Raw genomic sequence first — 23,987 nt, 5'->3', positions numbered from 1 at the left:
CTTGTTAGATAAGGATAGCAGATGGATCACTGACTTCTGCAGTGCCTATGTTAAAAATAATGGCAAAAGTCATTACTTTGTTCTCCTGAATAAAAAAAAAAATGAAACAGTAATTTTTTGTATAAAGAAGAAAATTTAAAATGCTAGATACATCTTCTTTTAGTCATCACTGTCTATCAAATCTGTCTCAATCAAATTACCTTTGATTTGAATGATAAGAATGATTGCATGACGTTTATTTGGAGATCTATAAAGCCAAGCACAAGCAGCTTTCCAGATGACTGCTGCTGTGAACAGCTTCAAGGTTCTGATTACACAGTATAGTGAACTCTCTATTTATTCAGTAACAAATCAGAGCAAAACATTCACAGAAAACAAAATACAGCATTCAGAATATTATAACTTCACAACTTATCACTAAAATGGCTACATAGTTTTCACCAAAGTGGTCACATAGTTTTAAGCAAAAGATAACATTCATTTAGTAAGTCCTTCATTTAGTAAATCCTTAATTAAATCACCCTTAAGGAGACAAGCCTCCTTTATTGACACAAAGTACAAAGGTCAAAGTCCTCCACTCATGGAGTGCTATCAAGTTATAATATCATCAGTCACTACTCAGTACCCTCTTAAGGGGTAGTGGAAAGTACAAAGGCCATCCACCCCTAGGTCAAAATTAACTTACAATCTCATCTGTCAGCATTAAATACCCAAGGAGAGGTCTTTTCATCTTGACTCAAGGCAGGCTCTCGGCTTCCATGGTTCCTCTTCCATGGTCCCAGCTCCTACCTGAATCTAACCAACTGCCACCTGAGTTCAAAGGCCAACAGCTCCCAGTTCCTTCTCCAGCTCTCTGTGCAGTTCCTGTTCCATACTGAAGCTTATAGTGTCTAGTCTACCTCAAGTCCTTATCCAAATACCAGGAAACTGAGTCCCAGAACCAGAAAGCCAAAGTCATTACAGTAACCACAAAGTTGATACACATGGTTAATGTAGTGAACACACACATTTCCAAGGCTTCACAACAGAACAGGTCCCCTCAAGCAGGGATCCTCCTCTCTCACTCATAGTAAGTCCTCAGCCTGGTTCTTGGAAACTCTTAGCAGAAGTTCCCAGGAGAAAAGTCTCAAAATCAGAATTGCTTTCTGGCCTCTCCTCCTCAGCCTCCACATGACTTGCTCCAAGAAGTTCTGACTCTCCAGCTTGTGTTTTTCCTTATATAAGGTATTATCTCCTCCCTGTCCCGCCCCTTACTGTTATGTCAGCAACAGGGTTTCTTAGGGGGCAGAGCCAAGATGGCAGAGTAGAAGCACAAACTTGGTGTGGGCTTACCTCCAATCACTTCCAATACATGTAAAAAAATAACTCTAAACAAACTTTAGAGCTACAGAACGCACAAAAAACAAAAAGGAACAAAGCTCCTACTGAAAAAAGCCCAGCAGGCCAACAGGAAGGATCTATCACAGCAGGCAGGGAGCTGTGTGCAACCCCACATGAGCCATGTGGTTCCCAGCCCCGGAGTGGCCCCAACCAGCGGCGGACCCAGAGCAGACTTCAGGAGAGAGAATCACTAGCAGCTGTGGCAGTTTCCAGAATTATCAACCCATAAATGCCAAAAAGAAAGTAAAAGGTCAGTATGGAACTCTGTAGAAAAAGGGGGACCAAGAGTGCAGTCCAGACCCTGTCCCTGGGGCAAGAAGTGGGTGGAGGCATGGCAGCTGTGCAGCCACCATTGCCTAGCAGTCTCAGGAGCTCCTGGCTTGCAGATTTCAGGGGGACCAAGCAACCATTGATAGGGTAATCACTCTTGCCTTAACCTGCTTGGATATGGATTGTGGTCTTGGTTGGTGGTCCTGTGGTGTGTGACCAGTAAGCCAGAGCTTGTGGTGTCTGTAAAGAAGGTGCCCAATTAATAGCTCCAGCAGCTATGAAAACTCCAGAGATTTGGGACGAAGCTCTCTCCATTCTGGAAGAAGAGTTCTACTGTGGCAAAGTGCTCAAAAGTCAAGTAATTGACTGGCAAGATGAGCAAGCCCAGGAAACGTAATCAAACCATAGATTCCTTTTTTGGAGACAAAAAGGATCAAGGCATGGAGTGGGAAGAAGACAGCAAAGTCAGAACTCCTGCATCAAAAGCATCAAAAAAAATATGAATTGGTTACGGGCCATGGAAAAGCTCAAGAAGGACTGTGAAAATCAAGTAAGAGAATTGGAGGAAAAATTGGGAAGAGAAATAAGAATGATGCAAGAAAATCATGAAAAGTGAGTCAATAGCCTGCTAAAGGAGAACCAAAAATACACTGAAGAAATAACAGCTTAAAAAATAAACTAACTCAAATGTCAAAAGAGATTCAAAAAGCCAGTGAGGAGAAGAATGCTTTAAAAAGCTGAATTTTACAGATGGAAAAGGAGTTTCAAAAGCTCACTGAAGAGAATAACTCCTTCAAAATTAGATTGGAGCAAATGGAAGCTAATGACCTTATGAGAAATCAAGATACTATAAAACAGATCCAAACAAATGAAAAAATAGCAGGCAATGTGAAATATCTCATTGGAAAAACCACTGACCTGGAAAATAGATCCAGGAGAGATCATTTAAAAATTACTGGACTACCTGAAAACCATGATCACAAAAAGAGCCTTGACACCATCTTCCAAGAAATTATCAAGCAAAATTGTCCTGATATTCTAGAACCAGAGGGCAAAATACAGATTGAAAAAATTCACTGATTGCCTCTTGAAAAAGATCCCCCGCCCCCCAAAAAAAACTGCTAGGAATATTATAGCCAAATTCCAGAGTTCCCAGGTCAAGGAGAAAATACTGCAGGCAGTCAGGAAGAAACAATTTGAGTATTGTGGAAACACAATCAGGATAACACAAGACCTAGCAGCTTCTATGTTACGGGTTTGAAGGGCTTGGAATATGATATTCCAGAGGTCAAAGGCACTAGGACTAAAACCAAGAATCACCTACCTAGCAAAACTGAGTACAGTGCTTCAGGGGAAAATATGATCATTCAATGAAATAGAGGATTTTCAAGCATTCTTGATGAAAAAACTAGAGCTGAACAGAAAATTTGACTTTTAGATACAAGAAGTAAGAGAAGCATGAGAAGGTAAACAGGAAAAAGAAATCATAAGGAACTTATTAAGGTTGAACTATTTACATTCCTACATGGAAAAATAATAGTAGCTCATAAAGCTGTTCTCCATATGAGGATAGTTGAAGGGAATATATATGTGTGTGTGTATATGTATGTATACATATATATGTGTGTATAGGAGCGTGTATGTGTATATAAATATATATATGAGTGTGGGCATATGTATGTTCATGTATACATAGAGAGCAAAGGATGAGTTTAATATGAAGGGATGATATCTAAAACATCAAATTAAGAGGTGAGAGAGGAATTTATTGGGGGAAGGAAGAAAGAGGAGATAGATTAGGGTAAATTATCTCATATAAAAAGAGGCAAAAGAAAACTGTTGGAGGGGAAGAACAGGAAGGTGAAAGGGAATGGAACAAACTTATTCTCATTGAATTTGGCTTAAGGTAGGAATAACATACACACTCAATTGGGTATCTTACCCTACAGGAAAATAGTGGGTAGGTGATAGGGGGAGATGATAGAAGGAAGGGCAGATTGGGGGAGAGGATAATTAGAAGCAAACATTTTTGAAAAGGGATAGGGTCAAAGGAGAAAATGGAATAAGTGGGATGCAGGATAGGATGGAGGGAAATATAGTTGGTCTTTCACAATATGACAACTATGGAAATGATTTGGTAACTGCACATGTTCAATCTATATTGAATTGCTTGTCTTCCCAGTGGGGGCAGGTGAGGAGGAAGGAAGGGAAAAAAATCTGGAACTCAAATATTTAAAATCAATTTTTTTAATGTGTTTTTTACATGCAACTGGGAAATAAGATGTACAGGCACTGGGGTATAGAGGTCCATCTTGTCCTGCTAGAAAGTTAGGGAGTTGATGAGTGAGAATATAGGGAAGAACAGATAGGGGGAAGAGGTATTCAGTGGGCTTGCTATTTTGGGGAGGAAGGTAGGGGAAAGATTGGGAGAAAAAACTATAACTCAAAATCTTGTGGAAATGAATGTTGAGAACTAAAAATAAATAAATAAATTTAAATCTTAAAAAAAAACCCACAGGTTCCTACCTTCTGTTTTTTAACAAAGGCTTGATATAATTAACTTGAAATTAAGTGCTAAGTACCTGTTTACTTGCTAATACAAGGGAGTCTTCAAATTCCATTACTATTACAAGATCAAACACTGATGGCTATATAAAGCGCTTTGCAAAACTTGAAGCAACATATAAATGTTAAAAATTAATAATAACATTTATATAGTGCTTGAAATGTTATCTCTTTTGACCCTTACAACAGCTCTGTGTTACTACTAATGAATAACTATGAAGATTTTTATGATAGTCACCATAGATTTAGAGCTAGGATAGACTTCAAAGATCATTTAATCCAACCCCCCTCATTGTCCAAATGAGCAAAGTAAGTCTTTGAGAAGTTCGGTGATTTGCTCAAGGTCAGAGGTGGAATTTGAACCCTAGTACTCTGACTACAAAAATAGTGCTGATTAATTTGTACTTACCCAGGTCTGCTATAATTAGAAGTCCTGTATATACTCACAGAATGCAGCAGAACAAGGTTACACTGTCCAACAAAGAAATAATTTAAATAGCCCATTTATGTAGTTTTGGAAGATGTATAAAATGATGTTTTTTTTTTCCCATGGTATTGAAAGTAAAGCTATAAAAACTCTCAGCCTCATGAGATGGTCCTAAAATGGAGTTAAATAGCTACAGACAAGGTGTGCCTCACTTTAAAACTATGCTTTTGAGAAGTTGCATATAAACTGGCTTTTTGCTATTTGAAACCTATTTCAAGTGGAAAAAAAATTAAGGATTAAATAAGATAACATTTCAAGTACCATATAAATGTTATTATTAATATTTAACATCAAATATGCTGCTTTAAATTTGCAAAGTGCTTTATATAGTGATCCGTATATCCAAATAAACATGATGCAAGCATTCCTATCATTCAAATTAAACTGGAATAGGTTCTAGCCCTGGTTTTGACACCCTGGCTTTCTAGCCCTGACACCGTGGACAAATCATTTTTGCTCTTTGGTCTTCCTTTTCCTCATCCATAAAATGGATATCTCTCCTACCTATCTGATCCAATGAGATAATGTAGGGTAGCTCAGTGTTTTGTAGAATAAAACACATACACACAGACACACACAAGCATTATTTGCTTTTGTCAATCAGTATTTGCTTGCTTAAAATGAGGTATTCCTGTAATGCCAAAAACATTTTTTTGATTGTGCTTTATAATGTTTTCACTGGAGAGATGATAAGTGAAACTTGAAAAAATAAAGGTGAAACTTAAAAAAAAATTAAGTACAGTATTTCAGAGAGTTTTCTAATGGAAATAAAGCAGCTGGCAAATACAGTAATCATCTGTCTACCTTGTTATAGGGTGAAGTGAAGAACATAGAAACATCTTTCGACAATGGTGTCATCAAATGCAGTTTCATCACTAGCAATCCCATATCAATTGAACAAAATGATTCTGATGGCCTCTATTATGTTTTTCTGACTTTGGGACCAGTTCGGGATGGTGAGTGACATTCATCCAAATTTATATAAGCTTCCATGGGACATGCCACCATGCTTCCCTTATAACAACAATGGTAAGATGGGATGTTCCCGCTTTAGGTAAAGGGGGAAAAAAAGGATCCTTTGCAAACCTTAAAATGGCCCTTTTAAATATTCTGCCCTTTATTCCTTTCCCGTATTTTACTATTTCTTCTGTTTATATCTTTGATTATCTTTTGCATTTTTAGTTTGTTTTTAACATAGAAAGTTATCCTGTGATTTTATCAAAAAGCAAAACAAACTATGTTTTTCAGAGCTTTAGAAAGATCTCAAAGAGTCCACACAACTGAAGGGTTTGGGTTTTTTTTAGAATTATTAAAGATACTTCTTTTTTTTTATTGGTATTATTGTCACCCCTGTCATTTTCTGTTTTATAGACCCACTGGTTGTAGACTTCAGTGATGAATGGGAAAAATACAAAAATAAGAAAAATTGTTTTTCCCAATCTTCCCACCTCTCCCATCTTTTTAAGGAGACCTAATACAAGAATGAATAAATTGATGCAATGATTGCTCAGCTGTGTTTCATGGATCCCAGCAATTCTGCAGGGCTGTCCAAGAGACTCCATGAGGAAATAAATAGTCTGATTTGTAGCATTTGCTGATTGTCAAATTGTAAATATACTAAAAAAATTAACAATTGAAGCTGGGAAGAGCTGACCTCAGCACATTCCTGCATGAATCGCTTTGGTTGTCTAGTGAAGCCTGTGACCCCTTCTTAAAATAATATCATTAATTGCAGAAAATAAAATACAGAGGATTATAACAAAGGAAACTAATTATATTGAAATAAAGACTAATTCTTTTCTCATCCGTGTTTGTGGTCCCCTAAAACTAAAGGATCTTTAAGCTTCCTCCCCACTCAGAAAATCTATGTCCCTAATGTCATATACAAACTACAGCAAACCTAAGACTTTAGATAAAGTCATGTACATGTAATTTGTGTAATTCCCCACAGTTCCCTACATTAGGGAACCGAATTAAATAGAACTATAACTCCAAATCCAAGAAAATATAATACATTCTATGGCTTATAAGGCCTTAAATCTATCTTTATATCAATGAAATATTAGTGTTCTAAATTAGTAGATATTCCTGAACATGATGCTTTTTTCTTTTTGGAGGGCAATTGGGGCTAAGTGATTTGCCCAAGGTCACACAGCTAGTTTTTGTGTTGTGTCTGAGGTCAGATTTGAACTCAGGTCCTCCTGACTCCAGGGACGGTACTCTATTCACTGTGCCACCTAGCCGCCCCCTGAACATAATGGTACATCTATCTTGGTGAAATTCATTCTCAATGTCACATTCTCTTAAAACATAAATCAGGGGTGGCCAGGTAGCACAGCAAGTAAGAGCACCGGCTCCAGCGTCAGACTGACTTGGAGATCGAATCCCGGGTTCAGACACTTAGCACCCACCCAGAAACACCTGGCTGTGTAACCTTGAGCAAGTTACTTAACCCCAATTGCTTAGGGGCAGCCAGGTGGCTCAGCGAGTAAGAGTACCGGCTCCAGTGTTGGGACGACCTGGAGATCGAATCCCGGGCTCAGACACTCAGCACCACACCCAGAAATAACTGGCCGTGTAACCTTGAGCAAGTTACTTAACCCCGATTGCTTAAAAAAAAAACAAAACATAAATCAAAGATTTTCCTGATGGTCAGAGCTTTACACACCTACATGCATTCACTACTCTTCATACTGACTATTTCAATGTTAATATTTGCAGGATCTGTAGGGAAACATCCTAACACTCCTTTAATAACATCTCAGAAAGTAAACATTTCTGAACCAACAGAAGCAGAAGGTTCCTTCCCATCTACACCAATTCTTATTAAAGTTCATGGTAGGTATATTTTTTATAGTCTTTCCCTAACTGATGAATAAAGAAATGGAATTGCTTGAACTTTTTGTTACTAAACCCGTCTTAACTGGTTTAATTGCATTAAGTCAAAGCTTAAAGAAGAAACTAAAGAGTATCTTAAAGTTGATATATTTGGCCAGGAGAGCAAAGGGAAAAGGCAATGAGAGAGATGCCCTTAGTAGTTCGGTGAATAGTGGTATCTAGCTTTTTTGAGTTTGGGTTTTGTTTAGTGGTTTACTTTCATTCATGTTTATTAAGCATTCACATAAGGGTATGACATAAATAAGAGATTGTTAGAAGAAAACTGTCAACAGATGAGAAAAGCAACCTTGGAATTACAAAAGCCTGTATTCAAGTCCTAGCTTTAACATATATTGACTGTGTAACTCTAAGGCTAGATATTTAACCCCTCAAAGCATATATACCATCACCACAACCACTACCAAAATCCCACTCTCCCCAAAAGCATTCTCTAAAACCATTATTTACAAAATACTTGCAGATTGGTATTTTTAGCAGAAGTTTCCCTGTAGAGATCTCCCTAAACAATAATATCAACACTTTGTATTAAAAAATCAGAGAAGAATCTATGCTATATGTTCTGTTAACATCTTTATTAAATACTCAGAACAGAAAGAATTTTAGTACTGTGGAAGGATGTTGATCTGTCTACTTTGATGTCTACCTTGATAAGAGCTCTTTTCCAACCCTAATTTTATTTGCTTAGTAGCAAACATATATTTGTTCAGTAATATTAATAGCATTTAAGCTTTAAATAGCATTTTAAGTTGCAAAGAATTATGCATGTGTGTCTGTGTATAAGTACACACATTTGTGTGTGAACATGGTATGTGTGTGTCATCTCACTTGATCCTTGATATAACCCTGGAAGATAAGAGTTGTTATTATCCCCATTTTACAGATAAGAAAACTGGGGCAGAGAGAAGTTGTACCTTGCCCAGCTAATAATTGCCTAAAGCAAGATATGGGTTGCTAATTCCAGGTCCAGCTCTATCCAACATACCACCTAACTGCCTCTAGCAGAATAGAAAGTTGAAGTTATATATATTTTTTTCACATTGAAGAAAAGAGTAAATAATGGAGAGTAAAGTGTCAGGGAGATACCTTTAGGATTATTGTGTAAAAACTGGAATCAGTTCACACTCTTTATGGGCATAAGCCCTTTAAATTACTGTTCATCCAATAATATAACACAACTTGTTAGGTTATAAGGTTTTCTCCCCTCCTAAATAGTTAAATTAATCAAAAAGCACCTATTAAGTGTCTACTGTATACCAAAAACCATGCTTGGTACTGGAGATACAAAGGCAGTAAATGAAACAATCCCTATTTGCAAGGAATTTACATTCTAATAAGGGACTATATTAAAAGCATATTCCTTTATTACACAAAAATGAGGGAAGAGTGGCAAATCTCATCACAGGAGTCAGAATTAAATCATTAATACCAATTTTTACTGTATTAATCAGTTCTCTTATTTAACGTCATGATTATCCCATCTTAGTGATAACTGGAAGACTTGTGGGCATCTAAAGAGAGAAGGGCCTAGGTAGGGTTCAGTGGAGGAAAGGACTTTACTGTTCTATAGGCAGGAGATTTCATAAGCATAAACTGGGCTTTATAAGCATAAACACCGAATGAGCAGGAGGAGATTTAAATAACAGCATAACACAACTATAGCAGGAAAACTGATCAGAACATAAGACCTACTTAAATAAAAATGTATTATTGTTTCTGTCCTTTTAAAAACAGGTTCTATGATGCTTATTGCCTGGATGACGTCAGGAAGCATAGGCATGGTCTTTGCTCATTACTGGAAAGGTGTGATGGTAAAACAAGTCCTCGGCAAAGAGCTCTGGTTTCAGGTTTGTGATTGAATGTGAATGTGGAGCATATGAAAATGTATCCAGTATTCTGTCATAATTTGTCATAGTAATGAACCTATCCCACTTTTACAACAGCACCTAAAGCTTTTTTATTTTCCTTCACTGTGGATTTTTCTTGTAAATTATTATCTTGCCTTTATTACAGGTTATCAAACTTTACATTTGTTCAGTTTATAATATCAGTGACCTCCTTCTAAGCTGTAAATACAGTTATACTACAAAACCAAAAGAGAGAAGTCAGATTAAGAAACTGAAGTTGCTACATATCACAAACTCAGGCGAATCATTTTTTTTTTAGTTAACAGATTGTGTTTTGAAGTCATATGTTATCTCCCCACATTAGAATGTAAGCTCCTTAAGGACAGACACTGTCTTCCTTTTTGTTTGCATTTCTGTCCCCAAAACTAAGCAGTGTCTAGAACATAATAAGTGACTAATTAATGTTGCTGACTTACCTTGACTTGAAACAGACAGACATATGATAGACTAATGAGAATCTATAATCAAGTAGTCAACAATCATTTACTGGGCACTTACTATGTGTCAGTCTGCAGCACTGTAAATACAAAAAAGGTAAAGCATGATTTCTGTCCTCAAAGAGCTCACCTTGTAATAGGGGAGAAAACACATAAATAACTATGTAGATACAAGATAGGCTGTTAAGTCGTTTTCCAGTTGTGTCTGATTCTTCATGATTCTATTTGGGGTTTTCTTGACAAAGATACTGTAGTGGTTCACCATTTCCTTTTCCAGCTCATTTGACAGATGAGGAAACTGAGGCAAAGAGGCTTAAGTTACTTGCCCAGGGTCACACAGCTACTAAGTGTCTGAGGCTAGATTTGAACTCAGAAAGATGAGTCTTCCTGATTTCAGGCCCACTGCTCTATCAACTGCCCACATTCACAATATATGCAGTGTAAATGAAAGGTGATCTCAAAGGAAAGACCTTAGCAATGGAGAAAGAGGTTATCAGTCTCTTGAAAGAAATGGGATTTGAATTGACTTGAGGCAAACCAAGAACTGAAAGGGAGGAGGGCGAGCTTCCATATACACAGGTGGCAGTGTACAATGAGTACTGGAAAGAGGGCTGGGCTTGGAGGCGAGACTTGGCTTATATTACTAACTAGTAATTATGTGTGACCCTGGGAACATCATGTGATCTCTTTGACTCCCAGTTTCCCTGTTTATGAAATGAGGATAGGGTCTGAACTAACTGCTTCCACAGGGCTGTTTTGAGTATAACACTCAGTAAACCTTAAAAGCACTAGAGAAATGTGAGTTTTAAAAATATCAGTACATACTAAAGCGCCTTTGGATATTTTAAAAACAGCTTTCTAAAATTGTCAATTGATTAACTGGCCACATGGCACAGTGGATAGAAAATTGAAACCAAGAAAGTTTGGGTTCAGTTCCTTCCTCAGACACTCTGGCTACGTATCAAGGACACATTGGCAAATGTTTAACAACCAGCTCTCCAAAAAAAAGTATACATAGCACACTTTTACGTTTACCTGCTTTATCGACATTTTCTCTGTTACTTTCTTAAGTCTAGAGAATCAACAAAACAAATAAGCAAGTCCTGATTTGTTTCATTTGCCAATTTCCAATGTGTAAATGTTCACACACCAGTGGGAGCCAGTAAACAAACCCCTGGTGATATATCCCTGAACAAGTCATAGTGCCCTAGGCAACTCTCTAAGACTACAATCTACTGAGAAAGTACCAGCCTTCCTTAGTGGAGGGAATTTCCTTACCTGGGAATTGCCTATACTAATGAAATTAGAATGTGAGTTCCCTGAAAGCAAGAGCCAAGTTTTTTGTTTATTTTGTGTTGTTGCATTTTTTTTTAGGTCCACAGATCTCTGATGACATTCACAGTGATATTTGCATTGATAGCTTTTATACTGCCCTTTGTACATGTCCAAGGATGGAGTGTAAGTTTATCTTATATTTTATTGTTGTTGAGTAATTATTAATTTTGTGGTGTTGAGCAAAACTGTAAATATGTTCTGATTATTTACATCTTGATTTCATTAATAGTTGATGATTCATAGATGAATATGGGATTGTATTTAAAAGATTATATAAAAAACATGAGTCACTTGCGCTAAATGCCATCTAATAGATAGCAGGACCAAAGTTTCTACTTTCCTCCCCAGCTCTAGTTCCAAGTTCTTTTAAGAAGTAGGTCCAGGGATCTACAATGACACATAGGTGCGATATAGGTTGGAGTATATCAGTATTTCTAGCTGAGGTCAGTACTTCTCAATTTTTTCCATGTATAAATTTCTAAATTTGTCACAGTAAATCTAAAAGAGCAGTGAGAGGAAGATGAATAAATTGAAGGGAGCAATGGACACCTTAGACTCCTGACCAAAATTGGTGAGGGGTATATGATGGTGAGGTGATGCCATATTTTTTTCTTTGCTACAAGGCACTTGAAAATGTGGCACTAAAGGAGGGAAAGAGATATTAATTTCAATTTAATTAATTGTAATATTAATTTCAATTTCTCAATTAATTATTAAGCATTTACTTTGTGATAGCCCTCTTTCTCCTCTTCAGAGTAGTGGGGAAGGGGAGGATGTTGGGGGTGGAAAATCCATTGGCTATGGTCCAGGAACGTAGATGAACTCTTTGAGGAATAGGTCAACTCTCCCCCATTGGGACTCTGTTTGCTGGGGTAAGGAATGAAAAGAGAGGGTACTCTCCTCAATGTGTCTTCAGGATTGGAAATGTCTGCTACACTTGCTAAAATAGTGATGTGTAGTGATGTTGGCCAATAACTGGCTAAGTTATACATTTTTCTGCTGCAAGAGGTCTTTAAGAACACCCAGTATGGCCCAAAAAAAATGGGGGTTGAAATCTGGATTTGTTGTGGGTATTTCCTCCAAATTGTAAATCCTTAATCTATTAAAATCAATCATTCTAACTCGCTGGATGAGCTGTATGATAAATGCATACCTCAGTAAATCTGTGATCTCCACAGTAGGGTATTGCTTCCAATGATACAAGTCATTGTAACTTGTCAATGCCTGCCCATGCATGGGCTTTTTATCCATGCCCTCCCATAAATACTCCACAGGGGATCCACCCATTATACTGGGTCGGGAGACCTTCCTCATGTTTTCCTGATATCATAGTTACTCCTTGCTTTCACTAAATTCACCAATGTCTCTTTTTTTCATCAAACATTTCTCTGACATCATTTTCTGATGTGATTTCTGAGCATTTCCTTATTATGCAGTGTGTTATAGCCCACTCATGCCCACTCACTGGGTACCTCTCCATTGCCTGTTAAATGTTCCTTTATTTTAATTCTTCAGAGATTCTTGTATGATTTATAGCCATACATGGTAACACCAGAGGAATAGTGGTATGTGTGTGTGTGTGTGTGTGTTTAAAGTAGGGAAGGGGAAGGTCTTGTGGAAAAACTTGATGATACCAAAAGAACCGTACAATTCCTCAAAGGCAATCCAGCCCATTCTCCTCCCATTCAATTCTGGACCCAGATCTGTTTTTGTTCCTGATGGTGAAAACATGAGAAATTGAAATGACAGAATCTTAAAGTCTTAGAGGGTACCTAGTTCAATCCATACCTAAACTAGAATCTCCTCTACCAAATTCCTAGCTAATGTTCACCCAATCTCTAGATCTACAGTGGTAGACTCTCTGCTTACTCACTTTTTGATGAAAGAGTACAAAGTTGGAAGCAATCGTTCTAACTCACTGGATGATCTTACTAGGTCATAATTATGAGTAACCCTGAATGAGGTGAAATTTAATATGGGCAAATAAAAAAGTTCCCCATTTGGGTTTAGAAGTATTAAATTCATAAGTATGGGATCTTAGAGATGCTACTAGACCACAATTTGTCTGAAAAGATACACGGTTTTAGGGGCATACAGGTTCAACATGAAACAATAGTGTATATCACAGGTAGGCCAAATAAATGCTGTCTTAGATGGAATTGAGGAACATAATGCTCATAAAAAGAAAGGTGTTGGTTCCATTGTACTCTGCCTTGGTCAGACTATATCTGCTTAGTTTGGAGCACCACAATTTAGAGAAGGATGAGCATGCCCAGAAGAGAGAAATCAAACTAGTGAGAAGAGATTTAAAAATAATAATAAGGCCATTTAATACACTACTAACCAATAGCCTAGTTCTAGACATCCTTGAAATTCATTAGTTTGTCAGTTGAACATCTTTGAAGAAACATTTGGCTTGCAGAAGAGACATGCTAGCTGGCTTCAAGGATATAAGGGACTGTCATGTGGAAGAAAGAGTTCACTTACTTTTTCTTGGCCTCAGAGGGCAGAACTGGGGTGGCTAGGTGGCACAGCGAATAGAGCACTGGTCCTGGAGTCAGGAGGACCTGAGTTCAAATCTGGCCTCAGACACTTAACACTTACTAGCCGTGTGACCTTGGGCAAGTCACTTAACCCAAATGCCCTGCATTTCCCCCTCCAAAAAAAAAAGAGGGCAGAACTAAGCTCAAGCAATGGAAGGTCATAGAATACCTGGAGGGAAGACTTGTTTACTTGTTTTTGTCTTTGTATCTCCATTGCTTGCTATTATGTTTTTAACAGATTCTTAATAAGTAGTGTGATGGATGTTGCAAAGAGGTTGATGTAGGCTTAATGTAGGAAAAGGTTTTCTAACAATTCGAACTATACACAATTGGAATTGTCTACCTCATGAGAGGTAGTTGGGTTCCTTTTACTGGAGGTCTTTAGGAAGAGACCAGAGGAGCACTTTGGAAATGTATTACAGAGGGTGTTGTTGTTTTTTTTTCTATTTTGTCATTCTGGGATAGATTCTGAAATCCCTTGCAACTATAGGATTCTATGATTCCTTTGAATTCTAGGAACTCAATAACCATCCTAATCACTTACCTCTTGTAGGTTCTATTTCTCTGCCTCATGGTGTTTAGGTGTCTTTCACTGGCCACTTAATCAGAAAAAAGAAAGAGAACAGTTTAAAAATGTTATATGATTGCAAGTGAAATTTCTTCAGGTGATAAAATTGAGGCACATGATTCCTCTCCTTTTGAATAGGGATAAGGACTAGCCTATTGGTCTAATTCCCTCTCCCAATGCAGGTCAGCACCTTCTGTACTCCTCAGAATCTTAGTTATCTGGGATATTGACAGGTCAAGTGATTTGGCAAGAGTTAGCCAGTTCTCAAACAATAGAACCGGTATATTGAGATCATCCTCAAATTTCATTCTTTTCTTACCAAAACATGTATGTTAAGAAAATGTTTTTCATTAAAAGCCTCATATTACTGTTACTTACAAACTGCTTTTGTAATTTCAGACAGGGAAATGGACTACTTTAGCATTTGGACAAAATCATGCATTTATGTAGACAATAACAGATGTTAATTCTAAGTGCTATCTGCCAATTCTTTCCTTCTGTGTGTGAATAAGCAAAGTAAAATTAAAGCATTAAGAAAGTGACAATTCCTCTTAAAACTAATTTCTTTTTTTTTTAAGCAATGGGGTTAAGTAACTTGCTCAAGGTTACATGGCCAGTTATTTCTGGGTGTGGTGCTGAGTGTCTGAGCCTGGGATTCGATCTTCAGGTCATTCCAACACTGGAGCCCGTGCTCTTATTCGCTAAGCCACCTGGCTGCCCCTTAAAACTAATGTCTTAAAAGATTATCAAAATAAGCAATTTATTTCTTGTACAGGGCAATTGGCCTCATCCTATTATTGGTTGTATTGTAATGGTGCTGGCTTTCCTTCAACCAGTGATTGCTCTCTTTCGACCTCCACCTCATCATAAAAGGTAAATACCCTTTAAAATGGGGAATTTCAAAATAAGAGTTATTTAATTCCTGACTAGCCAATGGTCCAATTGTAGATACCCTTGAAATACACTAACATTAATTATAAGGCTGAGAGTTAGGACTTCAGGGAATAATGTGAGAAATAAAAAAAAAATGTAGACCTAGAATGATTAGGGATAGTGGAGCAGAGTGGACAATTTTTGAATCACATTAATTGCTTTTGGAATTTTGCATGACCTAATATAATCATAAAATATAAAAGTTTAAAAGTACTGCAGATGCCTAGACTTACCCAGACCTAAGCAAAATTCCCTTCTGTAATATGTCTGAAAGGTTTTTACCAAGCCTTCCCTTGCCTCCAGTGAAAGGAGAAACACTAGGCAGCCTATTCCACTTTTAGATATGTCCAATTGTTGCAAATTTTTTCTAGATTAAGTCTAAATCTGTCTCCCTGGCTTCCACATACTACGGTTCCTAGTTCTGCTCTGTATATTTAAGCCAGATCGTTCCACATGATGGTTCTTCAAATGCTCAAAATGGCTTATCACAGTTTTCCCTTTGGAAAATTTTCTCTTCTCTATACTACATATTTTCATTTCCTTCAGCTAATCTTCATTTAGATTAGATTCTAGTACTTTTCTCCATCCTGGTCACCTTCCTCTAGATACATTTCAGTTTGTCAATATCCTTCTTAAATATGGTTTCCAACTTCAGGATTCCAGATATGGCCTAATCAAGGCACAGTAGAATATACTAAACAGGACTTCTCTTGTTTCAGACACAATTACTTTTTTCTAAGGTCCCATCTCTTAACATATGAATCTATCAATGAAGCCTAAGCTTACAATAACTTATTTGGATAACAACCTTTATCTGTGTATTTTTTTAACTTAAGTATAAGTAGCTATTAAATTTGTTCTTGCCCATTTTCACCACCTTAGATTAAGCTCATTGTTCTAGTCTATAGAGATATTTTTTTATTCTAATTCTGTCTTCCAACATCAACTAATCAGTAACATTTATTAAGTGCCTACTATGTTCCAGGTGCTATGCTAAGTGCCCTGGATTCCAAAAAAGAGGCAAAAGATAGTCCCTTCCCTCGAGGAGTTTACAATCTAATAGGGAAAACAACATGTGAATGAATACATATAAAGCAACTATATACAGGATAAATAGGAAATGATGAGGAAAGGCACTAGAGTTAAGAGGAGTTCGGAAAGGTTTCCTATAGAAGGTGATATTTTAGTTGGGACTTAAAGGAAGCCAAAGAGGTCAGTAGTGAGAGCAGAAGAGTCATCATTCCCAGTTTCGTATTATCTTGAAATTTTGTCTTTGCTTAAGTCATCAGTCAAAATATTGAACACATCAGTGCCCAAGAAGTAAACCTTATGACACTCTACTAGAAACTTTTCCCAAGTTAGTATCAGTCTATCAGTCAACCCTCTAACATCCTTGATCCTCATTTTCTACATCAGTAAAATGGAGACAATAATGCCTGTAATACCTATATCACAGGGTGTTGTGAAGCTCAAATGAGATCACAGGGTGTTGTGAAGCTCAAATGAGATCATGTAGGTAAAATGTTTCACAAACTTTAAAATACTAGAATGATAAATTTTAAGACCATGATTACATGAAGCTTATGACAAACCAGACCATTACCCACCCTCTGCCAGACCATACCACATCAAATCCTACCATCTCACTGACCAAACAAGCCAAATTATCACACTCTACCCCCTCACCCCTATCCCAGTCAAGACAGCACTGCTTTTAATTCCACTGCTTCCTTCTTGGCTCTATTTTTTCTCCATCCTACCTAGGAATTCTTCATTCTTTCTAAGACATCACTCAAGTATTTTTCCTTGTATTATAGGAAGGAAAAGAAACTTCCATTTAATGTATGGCTTACTCCAATAGAAAGAGGGACATAGCGCAAACCCTGTAAATCTTTTTTTTTTCTATTTTCTTTTCCCCCTTTTGTTTCCTTTCCCATGTCAATTTTTTCTCTACCTATCTAAGTCTTATGTCCTGCCAGTAATCCTTACAAGCATTTCTTAGTCCCATTGGACTAAAGGACTTATGTATATAGAATTCAGGTCATACTGATCCAAAAACTTCTCTAATTGGAGGAATAAGAATAAAGATTTCCATGAAGGAGAAAAAAAAAGAACCAATAAAAAACAAAGCACAGATTTAATTCTGTGTCTTTTTGCAAAAATAAAAATAGCCCCAGATAATTTCATTAATTTCCTTGTATATATAGCATAAAGTAAAATTCAAAAATGTTATTAAAAGTAAAATACAAACCTTATATTATTTTTATTGTTTCTATAGGAGAGTTTTCTTTAATTGGTTCCATGGTCTAAATGGTTTTGTATTAAGGATTTTGTCAGGTAACTACTTCAACTTTGTATATGTAAATCTTTTTTTGAGTTCCTGGATATTCTGAAGCTATTAACCTGAAATGATTTTTGATATTTAGATATTAAATTAACATGTCATTATACAACATAAGTTTTCATTTGAGTGTCATTGGAAAAGTTTCCAAGTCACAGATACACACATTTTATCATAAAGCACAGTTTTCCCCATAAGTAGTCAATTAATTCCTCACAATCTTTTTGTTAGCTAGCACAACAGAAAAATATTAAGTGTACCTGAAGAGTTTTTTCACTGCCAGTGGCTTGATACTTTAAAGCACCTCTTCAACAAGCATTGAACCAGTTAAGAAAGCAAAGTTTCCCATAGAATGAACTTCAAAAGAAAAAGTGGGATCTGTTTTAGAGCCAGATCTTATTTTAAAAGAACTTCATTTAACATGGAAAATCTATAACCTATGAAAAAAATGAATTTTTAATATTAAGAAAATCAAAAGAAGCAAGGAATCTTAATTTCAAATCCATAGAAGTTTAGAAAATTATTTGTTGGTTATTAATGTCACTTTGTGGGTTCTGTAGCTCTAGAGATTGTCTAGTCTTTTTTTTTTTGCCTTTTTTTTTTTGGAGGGGGAAGGTAAGACAATTGGGGTTAAGTGACTTGCCCAAGGTCACACAGCTATTATGTGTGTCAAGTATCTGAGGCCGGATTTGAATTCAGGTCCTTCTGACTTCAGGGCCAGTGCTCTATTCACTGCACCACCTAGCTGCCCCTAGAGTCATTTTTTACATGTATTTATTGGAAGTATTGGAGCAGGAGCCCATGCCAAGTTTGTCCTTCTACTCCACCATCTTGGCTCTGACTCCGGTTATTCATTTTTGACATAGAAATTGTCACCCCAAAGTGAAGGGTCAGTTTGTTCCTATTAACTTGTACGCCATCTTAGAAAATGGAAATATAAAGAATACTCTTGGGGTGGCCAGGTAGCACAGCGAGTAAGAGCACTGGCCTCAGAGTCGGGATGACCTGGGATCTAATCCAGGCTCAGACACTTAGTACCCACCCAGAAACACCTGGCCGTGTAATCTTGAGCAAGTTACTTAATCCAAATTGCTTAAGGGTGGCCAGGTGGTACAGTGAGTAAGAGTACCACCCCCAGAGTTGGGATGACCTAGGATCGAATCCGGACTCTGATACTTAGCACCACACCCAGAAATAACTGGCCATGTAACCTTGAGCAAGTTACTTAACCCCAATTGCTTTTAAAAAAAAAAAAGAATACTCTTACCTTTTTCACTCAAGGGTTGGAGAAGGAAGAAAAGACTCTCAGAATTGTTTATTTCTATATAGATTTCTTCACAGCTGATAGATTAACTTATATTTAATCTACTTAATTCATATCAGTAGATATTTATTAAGCATCTATTAAATGTCAGACTATGTGCAAGGTAGTTTACCACAGAAAAAGACAATAAATAATGACTAGCATTTTTATAATAGATGGCATTTATATAGTACTTTAAGGCTTACAAAGCACTTTACAAATATGATTTCATTTTTTTTAAGCAATTGGGGTTAAGTAACTTGCTCAAGGTTACACAGCCAGTTATTTCTGGGTGTGGTACCAAGTATCAGAGCCAGGATTCGATCCTAGGTCATCCCAGCTCTGGGGCCGGTGCTCTTACTGTGCCACCTGGCCACCCCTAAGCAATTGGGGTTAAATAACTCGCTCAAGGTTAAACGGCCAGGTGTTTCTGGGTGGGTGCTAAGTGTGTGAGCTCGTATTCCATCCCAGGTCATCCCGACTCTGGGGCCAGTGCTCTTACTCGCTGTGCTACCTGGCCACCCCAATATGATTTCATTTTATCCTCACAACAATCCTGGGAAATAGGTGGTATTACTATAACCCATTTTATAGAAGAAGAAATTGAGACACAGAGAAATTAATTGTATTATTGCCCAGGATCATACAGCTAGCAGGTGTCTGAAGACAGATTTGTACTCAGGCCTTCCTGAAAGTAGAACTCTATACATGTTCCCCATGTTCATGTCAACAGTGAGTAAATCAAAATGTAGTTTAACACATCTAGTGGTTTTCATTTTCAATATTTTGTAACTAGACTGCAAAAAAAAACCCCACCTAACTTTGCCTGAATAATTTTGTGTAAAGTCAAAAGAGATCATTATTTACCTTAACCATGATTTCCCTTTCTTTTTAGTTGCTGTTATATTTCTAGGATTGCAGAGTGTTGATGCATCTGCCAATGGATGGATGGAAAAAGTGATGGGAGGATTATTTGGCTGGGAAATACTAAGAGATGTGCTATTCTATGCACATGTTTATTTTTGGAGGAAAAGTAAGGACAACTTAAACTACTTGAGAGGCAACAAAATTCACTTGCTTGGCAAAATTATTCATCTTTATTTCCATTAATTTTGATGGTTCTCTTTTTCAGATGGTGATGAAAACCCAAAAAGAAAGGTAAAGTCTTTGCTTTTACAGCAACACTGATTTTTCTTACTGGACTACAAAATCTCCTCTGGGGTTATCCAGTCCAACTTTAAAATATCTGATCAATAAACATATCCCTGCTCCAGTAATTTGAAATTTATGTCACTTAGATAAGGCTAGAATTTATTGTTTGGTTGCAGGTGTAATACAGAATAGAAGGAAGAAAAGAGGCCTCTGAGAAATTATATTATAAATAAGAAAACAAACTAGTTTAAAGAAACTGTTCGTAGTATCAATCAGTAAATATTTATAAAGTACCTACTATGTGTCAGACAGTATGCTGAAGTGCAGGTACAAAGGCAAAAGTCAAATAATTCCTGCCTTCAAAAAACTTCTGTTCTAACTGGGGCAGACATGCATGTGCACAGGGATATACAGAACAAAGAACCAAATAACCATGGGGGTGAGGGGAAAGCACTAGTAGTTGGTGGCAATTGTAGGAAGGGTATCAGGTAGGACAGAGGTGTCAGACATGTAGCCCAAAACATTTGTGAGTACAGCCAGAACCAAATGTAATTTGGAAAAAGTGCAATTGGTAGATACTTAACAAAATTAATTAAAATTTATTTTTATTACAAGATAACATTACATCTTAAAACTATCACACACACACACAAAAAACAACCAAGTCACTATATGGCCCACAAAGATCCTTATGTACAGAATAGTGGCCCCCATTTCTATTTGAGTTTAATGCCAGTGATATAGAAGATTGAGGTCAGGGTGAGTCTTACAGGAAACCAAGAATTCTAAGAGGGCAACTAGGTGGCATGGTAGATAGAGCAGAGGCCCTGGACTCTGGAAGACCCAAGTTCAGATATTCCCTCTGACACTCATTAGGGTGACCTGGGCAAGTGACTTAGCTGTTTGCCTCAGTTTCTTCATCTATAAAATAAGTTAGAGAAGGAAATGGCAAATGTCTCCAGTATCTTTGCCAAGGAAAACCCTAAATGGGGTCACAGAGAGTTGAATACTACTGAAAATGACCTAACAGAAACTACCCCTATCAATATAGGTCAACTCCTTATAGTTTTATAACTCAGAGTCTTTGAGAATTTACTGGAGTATTGGGAAGTTAAATGACTTTTCCAGAGTCACACTGGACAAGTATGTCACAAGCATGTGTCACAAGCATGAACTGAACTCAGGTCTTCTTCAATCTCATTAGAATGTGAGTTTCTTGAGGGCAGGGACTGTATTTTTGTCTTTGTATTCCAAGCACTGTACCTAATACGAGGTAAGAGCTTAATAAATACTTGTTGACTGACTCCAACCTCATTTCTCTATCCAATATGTCAGTTACCTCTCATTTAAAAATAAATTTCTAAAATCATTAGAATTATCTCTATTATTGTTAGTATATGATTGGTATGAGTAGTGTATGCTACATTAAGTGATCTCACCTGTGATTCATCTCTTTAGAAGAAAACCGTTTGAAAGGGTCCCTAAATAACAGTGGTTCTGTCTTTCAGTTATTTGACCATACTCACTGACAATATACCTATAAAGTTCATGCTTTTCAAATTTGCTCAGTGCCTGAGAAGTCCATGATATGGGAAAGGATTAAAGTTCTTATCTAGAACCAAAGATTCTGTCATTTATTTTAAATCACTCTGACACCAGCAATTGCCAAATGTATGTGTAACATTAAAAGGCTCTAAGGTTTTACACCTAAAAAAAAAAAAAAGAAAAAGAAAATGACCTAACAACAAGAAGAATCCTTAAAGGGAGAGTGCTTTTTAAGTATGGGAAAGAGTGAATGAGAGGAACATTAAGTAGGCCCATTTAGCCAGATATAGTCCAGTCTTCACCTGAATGAGGATCCCTTCCACAACATATCTACCAAATGGTGCCATCCAGTCCTTTCTGAAAGTGTTCCAAAGAGAGAGGAGGCACTAATTCCAATTAAGTCCAGTCTACATTGGTACATCTCTAATTATTAGGAAAGTTGACTTTACATAGAGGCTAATTCTGCTTCTTCATTTTCTATCCATTGTTTCTAGTTGTATTTCATCAAAGAGAGAGATTAATCCTTCTTACATATGACAATTCTTCCCAACTTTGAAAAAGTTAGCAAGGGGAAATTTACCCTCCCCAAATCATAAAATCTATAAAGCTTAGACCTCAAAAGGAGTGGGAGGGAGGAAGGCATCAAACTCAGCTGCCTCTTTTTTTGTATTTTCTTTTTTAAAAAAATATTTTATTAAATTTTTAAAAAGAAATATTTTATTGATGCTCTTAATTTAAATACCATTACTAACCCATTCCTTATATAGTTTGTTGTGAATTCCTTGAGGGCAGGGACTACCTTTTTTTCTTCTTTCTGTATCCCTAGTGCTTAGCACAATGCCTGACACTTAGTAGGTGCTTAATAAATGTTTGTTGACCAACTTCCTTAATTCAAAAAAAACAAAAGGGACCATTCAGCAAAACATAGGCCATATCCGAAAATATCTCATTTTGTACCTGCCTCTAATAAGAGATGTAGGAATAACATTTCACCATCCAGCCTCAGAAATCATGATAGTGCTGTCTTTCCATTGGCCAAGCTGCTCATTTTACAGATATGAAAAGTGAGTCCCTGGGAAACTGTGACTAGCATAAGTCATTAGTAGTAACCTCAAATTCTGCTGTGGAGGTGGGAGGATTTTGGTGGGGATGATCCTAAGTATGGGGGTGGGGGAGTATACAGGTCTGCACATACATGCTTGGTCCAAGTGCTGACCCCCCCTACTCCACCCTTCATCCCCCAGGTGTCTGCAGAGTGTTAGGGTTAAACACTGAAACATCTGGTAGCATGGTCCTAATAAGAAAGAACAATTACCCAATTTATGATTTGTATCCTTGTAAAATACTCCACTTCCTTAAAATAAATTGTCTAGAGGTGAATTCGAGATCTGAACTGGGATCCTCTGAATTTAAATCTTTGTCATGTGGGACAAGTTCATAGTCTATAAATTTTAGTCATTAGCAGTTATTTTAGGCATCTTGGTTTCTTTTCATCATATGACTGAAAAAAATGATAGGTCTGGGTTCAAATTATACCTCTGACACTTAAGCCTCAGGTAAATGAAAGAGGTTAAAACCCACAGAGGCGGTTCTCATGTTGAGGCCACCTTACTCATTGACTATTCCATTATTTGGGTATCACTGAAAATGAAATGCATTTTGTTTTATTCAAAGTCCTAAAACTTTGAATATAAAACTAAAACTGTCCAATCTTTCTCCATTTAGTTAAGTGGCTGCCAAAGTAGAACTATACCTTTATCTACTAGATGTAAAAATGCTATGACATCTTCTACCAGATGTCTATTCTAGTAGAATTTCTAGCAGAGTTTTCATAGTATTGTAGAATTTGCAGCTAGAAGAAACATTAGAAATAATATATCATCTTAGAAACAGATTTGCAAAGGGAATGTTTAACTGACTTTTTCTTCCTTTCTCAGATAAAAAATGAAAAAATGCTGGTATTAGTTTACCTGTGTGGAAACCTCATATTTGTAATAACCCTGATTGTTGGAATTGGACAATCCTAGAGAAAGGACCTTCACCCATTTTTTTTATTAAACGAAGATTCTGAGAATCATTATCATGTTGTCTAATTTTTCCACCTAATGAAAACTAGAGAAATAAACAATTTGAAAAGAGTTTCTAAGTATTTCAAGTTGGTTTTTTTTGTCTTCATAATATTGTTATTATATAAGTCTTCTCCTGGTTCTCCTGCCATTTCTTTTTCTTGAATTTTGTCTTTGCCATTTTTATCATATGTATTTCTATATATAATTGGACATTCATTTTTATGATTCAATCAGTCATCAAGCATTTATTAAGTGCC

At 36.8% G+C, this 23,987-nt stretch overlaps 1 protein-coding gene across 1 annotated transcript in view; it reads left to right on the top strand.

Moving 5' to 3' along the window:
* Nucleotides 1–23,741, top strand: part of LOC138162216 (putative ferric-chelate reductase 1) — a 59,821-nt gene extending 36,080 nt beyond the window's left edge. The window contains exons 8-16 of the mRNA XM_069089252.1: nt 5,517–5,658; nt 7,424–7,540; nt 9,332–9,444; nt 11,316–11,399; nt 15,163–15,260; nt 17,599–17,657; nt 19,860–19,997; nt 20,097–20,122; nt 23,599–23,741. Coding sequence (XP_068945353.1) covers nt 5,517–5,658; nt 7,424–7,540; nt 9,332–9,444; nt 11,316–11,399; nt 15,163–15,260; nt 17,599–17,657; nt 19,860–19,997; nt 20,097–20,122; nt 23,599–23,688 — 867 coding nt within the window. The 3' untranslated portion in view covers nt 23,689–23,741. The remainder of the gene's footprint in view (nt 1–5,516; nt 5,659–7,423; nt 7,541–9,331; nt 9,445–11,315; nt 11,400–15,162; nt 15,261–17,598; nt 17,658–19,859; nt 19,998–20,096; nt 20,123–23,598) is intronic.
* The last annotated feature ends 246 nt before the right edge of the window (nt 23,742–23,987 follow it).

Source organism: Petaurus breviceps, unplaced genomic scaffold, assembly GCF_028583685.1.
Source record: "Petaurus breviceps papuanus isolate PSGF00001 unplaced genomic scaffold, PetGlider_PUasm1.0 186, whole genome shotgun sequence".
In the NCBI taxonomy this organism is placed as follows: Eukaryota; Metazoa; Chordata; class Mammalia; order Diprotodontia; family Petauridae; genus Petaurus; species Petaurus breviceps.
Note: the sequence above shows the minus strand (reverse complement) of the source record. Positions and strands in the feature narration are given on the sequence as shown.